Genomic DNA, 7,067 nt, shown 5'->3' on the forward strand with positions numbered 1-7,067 from the left:
ACATTTGCCATCTTTAGCAAAATATATATATATATATATATATAATATATATTTAATACTACTACCTAATTATATTTATTTATACAAAATCTTGGGTCCTTTCATTTCCATGCCAGAACGATCGTAAACATTATTAGCTTTGATAATGTGCATATTTTTTTTCTTGTGAATCAAACCATAAAATTAACATATAAAATTTTAAAAAAAAAGTACATATGGGACATCATCCCATTACCCACAACCCACATCATAAGATAATATCCATCACATTCATCCCCCCTCCCCCTCTCTCCTCTTTAAGCTCCATTCCTAGTGAGAGAAAGCTTGAAAGAAAGAAAAGAAAAAAAAAAAACTTCATACACACAACAAGCTTTTCTTAATATAGTAATAGGTTTTTTTGTTTTGTTTTTTAACTTGTTGCCAGCAAACATTGTGGTTAAAAGTTAAGGTTGAGCTGGTCAAACGTTTTCGGTTGACTGAGAAAGCAGCGGCTGAGCAATGGATGACTTGATGTGGCTTGTGGTACGGTTGTTACCGTGGTCCGCGGGGGACTGAATCAGTGCCTTTTGAATTGCAAACTTTCTTTCTTCGTTTTTACCCCACAGGACAAAGTACAGCCCTGCTATGATCAACACCGCGCCAATGATCCTGTACATCGCACCAGCCAACACAATTAAAAAGTCTCCAGTGAGACTCCATCAAAATATTATATTTTACATTAATATCCTATAGATTTTGTTATATTACGAAATACCCTATCACTCGTTGAAACTCTACTAAAACAGTGATCTTTGGGACCTTCTATTTGCATACTACAAGAGTCCATTAACACTGTTAGAGCATCTCCAACGATAGTAGGCATTTTATCTATCTAAATATTACTATAAAGTATATATTTTATTTTGTCTATCAACTGTTTTATGTTTTTACTCCAACCATGCTCTTTATTTTAGCTATTAATCCAAATACTATTAATTTTATAGAATGTCACGTCAACAACAAAGATGGAGGGAAATGATCCTAATGATTGAATACATTTTGCCTAGCGTTGAAGGCTAGCTACATGTAGCTAGTGAATATGAATTGAGCCAAAATGCCTAATCATATGCCTAGTGCGTTGGAATTGAAAAAAGTGAATCACACTAGGCATTTTAACTAACAAGTATGATATGCCTAGTGCATTGGAGATGCTCTTACAATGTTTGGTAGAATTTTCAAAATAAAAACTAATTTGATAAACAAAAGTATTAGAATAATATTTTAAAATTTATTTTTGTCCCAAAAAGAGAACCATATAAAAATGATGAGATTTTTTTCTTACTTAACTAATTTTTGGTTTTTTAATAAAAATTAAAAATAATAATTTTAAAAACTGAAACAAATGGGATAGGTTTTTATAAGTGTGAACCGGTAAGAAAGACTAGTAAATTACTATGTAGTGTATCATTACATCAAATGCTACTATATGATATGCAATGAGAATTTGAAAGATAAAATATCAAATCACTGATATTTTTTTAAAAAAAAAATTTATAAATTAGTAATCAAATTTATAAATATTAATAATTTTTTCATTAATTTACAATTATTTTAAAAAAATTCCACTGTAATTTTTCTAATTGAAATACAAGAAAGAGAGAGAGAGAGTACCCTCCCAAGTAGAACTCTTCGCCAAGAGCAAGGGAGGCCATGATAGCGACGACCAAAGTCTGAACAGGTTGATACACCGCCACGAACACCGGGCCACCTCTGTCAATACACCATATCTGTACAGCGAATGCTATCCCTGATGCCACTATTCCCTACATTTCCCCAACAGCACATGTACTTCCAAAATTAATTAGCTATTATCTATATTATCAACCCCTCTTTCTCTCTCTGTCTCCTATCATTTTCAGACCCACTTCTCCTAACTAACTACACTTACATATCAATATCAATCTCTCTCTCTATATATATATATATATATATATTATGTACTATCATAAACCAATAACAAAAGAAAGCAGACATAAATCAAAGAAATTGACTCATCATCCTCCCCATTATACATGAACTTGGGTGAGTATGTTCTTCCTGCCCCACTTGCCAGTCTCCTCCTCTAGTCCTTTCAAACTTGAATTGTCCATTTGGGTCAAAGTTACCCTTTTATTTCACATGCATTGCATAACTTTAAAATAGTCCCCCAATTGAAATGCTACGTACCATCACAATATATTTATATGTGTCACCATTGTATTAATAATATGATAGGATCTATTCAATTAATATAATTTTATTTTTAAAATAGGGTGTTATTATACTATTAGATTTTTTTTGGGCATGGAATTGGTATTGGAACAGAAAAAAACAAATGAAAATCTTTACAAGCACCAAAAAAAAAGAAAGTTTTTGATGGCTTTTTCAAGAAAATTAGATATGTTTGTTTTCAATAATTTTTTTTTTTTTTTAACTTGTTAGTTTTTTTCCTTTTTAAGACTGCGTTTATTTTGACGTAAAATGTTTTTGTCAAAATAAAAATTTAGCAGAGTAAGTCACTCACCGCATAGGCGACGCTGAACAACTCTCCAGCAGAGTGAACAAGCCAAGCTTGTGGGTCTCTCTCTATGAACGCAGCTATAACCAGAAACTGTATCACCCCAAAGAAACACTGGTAAGACGTGACCGAAAGCCGAGCTGGGTACTTCTTCACAACCGGAGCCTGCAACACGAGCCAGCCGGACCACGACAAGCAATGGCCGATCAAGAAGAGGCAACCCAGTGTCCAATTCTTTCCCCTAGCGTCTCCAAGCACAAGCATCGCCGGCAAAGCCCTTTGCAGTGGCGGACTTGGACTGTATATGGTCGGACCCTGGTACAGTGTGATCACTGAAGCTCCGGCCACGCACAACACCGTTCCCACCACCTTCGCCACACCGTCCTTTCGGTTTAATCGTACTTGCTCTATCCTGAAGGTTTAATACATTATTAAAAAAAATAATAAATAAATACAAAATTTTCGATCAGAATGGCGTTTTAAAAATTATAAGCTCCATTGATGAGTTTCTTGTTTTGAAATAATGGAATATGTCCTTCTGTATAGAAATTATGTACAAAAATTCTGTTGTAGATCACTACTCAAAAAAGAAAATAATATGGAAACTGAATTTTTATACAAAATTCTTATTCAAGATAATGTGACAAAGACATTTTTTAAATTACAAACCTATGAATTTTCTTATAAAATTCTTGGTTAAAATGATGTGATAGTAACATATTTAAAATTAAAAGTCCAAGTGATGAACCTTTTGTTTTGGAAGGATGAAATCACAATTAGAAATATCATTCTGTATAAAAATTCCGTACAAATATTCTACTAGTATATCTATTAGAAATTCAACAAAAGGTATATGCGTTTTAGTATATTAATGCAAGGAGAATCTGGGCTTGCCGGAGTAAAGCTGCCATGAGAAAAGTGATGGCCGGAACAGAGTTCTGTATGGCAGAAGCAAAGGTGGGTGATGTGTTGTCTAATCCCAGCAAGTAGAATCCTTGGTTCGCAGTTATTCTGTCCCACAAAAGAAATACAACGAACAAAAAACCAACTTAGTTCATATATGTTCAAAACCTTACAAATTTTGTATTTCAATTTTTATTTTATGTCCATTTAATCCAATTTATCATATTTATTGAGAAATTAAACTGAAAATCAAAAGTAAAATGATCTATTCAAAAGAGAATTCATCATTTCATGTGGAATTACTTTGAAGAGAATGAATATTCCTCAACTTAATGTTTAAAAATTGTTATAAATTTGACTAAATTAACATAAAATTAAAAAGAATTAAGAATAAAATTAATGCAATTAGAATTATTATAACAATTCAATTGACATGAGATGAATTACATATATATATCCACATAAGAACATATATTTAATAGGATTTTCTGTTATGATCATGATCGTACACCAAGGATTTCAAATATTTGGTTGCATGACACAGTTAGAAGAACAATTGGGACACGAGACGGTGAATTTGGTGAACAGAGAATCACTGATAATATATATATATATATATATATAGCTAAGTATATGTACATGAGAAATTCATTGATCATACCCAATAACTGCAAGGAGGAAAAACTGGACAAGTAAAGAAAGAGTGAGTGGTGGTCTCTCCTTCCTGATATATTCAAAAGAAAGAACAAAAAGAGCATATTGTTATTAATACTTGTTAATTTGAATAAGAAATCATAATGGACTAGAGAATTAATTTAATTTGATTAATGGGTTGGATTAAAAACGCACTTTTCAAGAAAATAAGCAAAAGGCAAGAGGAGAAGAAGAGCGAGAACGTTGCGGTAGACGGGATAGACAATCTTGCTGATGCCCATGTTAAGGGCAGCTCTGGAGACTACATGGAAACCGGCATACCCAAACTGCAAGGCCAACATGGACATGTGCAGTTGGAGCCTTTCGGGGATCGAACAACCCATTATTTTAATAGTAGTAGAGGCTGAGTTAGTAGTGTCCGCCATTGAAGAAACAGAGAGACACTAAGCTATATGATCAGTTTGAAAGAAATGAAAGAGAAAGAAGGGAGGGAGTGAGTGAGTGAATATTTGTGGAGAGGCAAGGGAAGAGGAGGGAGATATATATATAGGCGGGGGAGAGTGAAGGGGGTAGTCCCACAAGAAGGCCCAAAAAGACGTATACTCAAGTGAGTAAGAGATGGTATACGGGATTTCTTCAATCAAGTGTTTTTGGGTTGTCTCCCACATTCTTGTGATCTCTTACAACACACCCTCTTAGTCTTAATTAGCTGACAAGACAACCCCCATCGCACTACTGAAGAAGAAAAGGAGAGATAGAAAGAGAAAGATGTGTATGTATTATGTTAACGGGTTCTATTTTGGCAGGATGCATGCCGTGCCATGCCATTAATGATGATTGTAATTGAGGAGGGAGAGAGAGCTGACTTAAAAATAAATATTGGTTGATTTACAGGTAGACGTGGTTATATCTTCGATCAATTATAAATTATTATTTTTTTGATATTTTTTAATTATTTAATATAAAATTATAATTTTTTTTATTTTTTTTTTATCAATAATAATATATGAAAAGCGTTACGTGACACTGCTGATAAACCAACCAATAACTCATCGCTTGCTGCCGAGCAACTATCGATAGCGCGCACAGGGGAGGTTGGCACTCCACGTGTCTCTCCAATCCCCGCCACCTACGTATTTTTTGTTTTTTTTGACAAATACAAAGTGTAAATAGTAGGTATAAAGCTTATTTATTTTCTGTACAAAAAACAGTAAGCTTATTTATTTAATTTTTTTATTAACTTATGATACTATATAAATTCAGAAAAATTATTTGGTAGTTCAGGAGCAAATGTCTCTCACCCATTGTTATTTTTTATAACCTAACATAAAATTGGAGATGATTATTCAGTATTTCCGGAGTGTGAGCACGTGGTACTTCATAAAGTTTTGATTGGTAGAGAATGATAAAAGCCCATAATTTATGTTGGAGATGGGAGAAAGCTAAGTAATTGATGATTGAATTGGAGTATGACCACGTAGTATTTCAAAATTATTGAACAATTTTCTCATAAAATTGTAGGTCCTATCTCCTTCACCAATCACAACATTCTTGAGACACTAGTATGTGGCCATATCCCAAAATTACCCAACAAATAACTTTTCATGAGAAAAAATTATGGGGCTATTTTGGGATAAATTCACATATTACTTCTACTTAATTTTTGTTGGTTAAAATTATAGAATCCAATACATTTTGTTAAGATTTTGAACTTTGAAGAAATTAAACATAAATTTGGTGTTCGTTTGGAGGGATTAAGTCTTGGGATAGGACTATAATAGTCCATTCCTATTAGTAGTCTATTATTTGGTTCAAAAATTTTTAATCCCAAATCTATTGGACTATTTATCCTATTTATCCTATAGGGAGTGAGATACAAATCATAGGATAACTCATCCCATGAGATTAGGTAATGAAATTATATTTTTGACCTTTATTATTTGATAACTTTTTAAAAATAAAATTTATTTATTCAATTATTTATACTTAATAAATTTAATTATTAAACTATTTATACTTTATTAAAATATTTATTTTAATAATATGGTATTAATTATACTTGGTAAAGTAAAATAAAATTTAAAAATCTCAACTACAAGTTAAAATAAATTTATGTAATTTTCATTAATATTCTATTTATTTAATTTTTTTAAAAGTTCTAGTAAAAAAATAAAATAACATTTATAATTCAGATTTAATATTTCTATTATTTAGTAAATAATTCAAAAGGGCAAAATAATTTTTTGAGCATTTATCTTTCTCCATAATATCCCAAACAAACTTAGGACTCAATAGAATAGTCCAATCTAGATATCTAATTTCATGACTAAATAAACATAGGATACAAATTCAATCTAACAAACATAGGATATAAATTCAGTCCAACCAAATAATCTGAGCATAAAGTATCCCATGAATTACAATTTCCCTTATCTAGTCCGTCCAAACAAACACACCCAAAAAGAATTATACAAAGTTTTTGTAAAAAAATGTGTGTGCAAGTAGCACCGGCGTACAGGATTCAGAATCCTTCTCGAATAATTGGGAAATAAATTTTAATATAAACATTTGTTTGGACCATGTATATAAATGGACATTTAATGTAAAGTGATCTTTACGTCTTTTGTCACGTTCTTACATTGAAAGAGAATGTTGATGTTTTATTTATTCAGCTTTACGTTGCAAATTTTATGGACTACAAATGACGCATAGTTTCAAGGCCACCGCATATTAATCTGAACCATTCCCTATTGCTAAATCATTGTCAGCCGGGTTCATTGATTTTTTTTTTTTTTTAAATTTTTTCCGGGCTTTCTTAATGTACCTTTTTGAGAATTTTAAAAATATTATACATGTTACTATTAAAAAATATATAATTATTTTAAGTTCTTTTAACATGTACTTTAAAAACACATATTAATAAGATCTAAAAAAAATATGATACATCACATAATGGCAACACTGTTTGCATTCT

General features: G+C 31.5%; 1 protein-coding gene across 1 annotated transcript; it reads right to left on the reverse strand.

Moving 5' to 3' along the window:
* Positions 1 to 250: 250 nt before the first annotated feature.
* Positions 251 to 4,971, reverse strand: LOC114280911 (protein WALLS ARE THIN 1). The gene is made up of 6 exons (XM_028223317.2): positions 4,289 to 4,971; positions 4,101 to 4,163; positions 3,431 to 3,547; positions 2,543 to 2,948; positions 1,651 to 1,802; positions 251 to 648 (listed from the first exon to the last, which is right to left on the reverse strand). Exons 1-6 carry the CDS (start codon positions 4,516 to 4,518, stop codon positions 459 to 461), a joined length of 1,158 nt encoding a protein of 385 aa, XP_028079118.1. The 5' UTR covers positions 4,519 to 4,971; the 3' UTR covers positions 251 to 458.
* Positions 4,972 to 7,067: the final 2,096 nt, after the last annotated feature.

This window comes from Camellia sinensis, chromosome 3, assembly GCF_055761805.1.
Source record: "Camellia sinensis isolate YWXY chromosome 3, ASM5576180v1, whole genome shotgun sequence".
NCBI classification, from domain to species: Eukaryota; Viridiplantae; Streptophyta; class Magnoliopsida; order Ericales; family Theaceae; genus Camellia; species Camellia sinensis.

Excerpts from the sequence above, each read along its gene's own strand:
- LOC114280911 (XM_028223317.2), bottom strand. The coding sequence starts at position 4,518 with ATGGCGGACACTACTAACTCAGCCTCTACTACTATTAAAATAATGGGT. Across the intron at positions 4,164-4,288 it reads TTTGCTTATTTTCTTGAAAA|GAAGGAGAGACCACCACTCA; the intron begins GTGCGTTTTTAA and ends TGAATATATCAG. Across the intron at positions 2,949-3,430 it reads CTCATGGCAGCTTTACTCCG|GATAGAGCAAGTACGATTAA; the intron begins GCAAGCCCAGAT and ends TTAAACCTTCAG.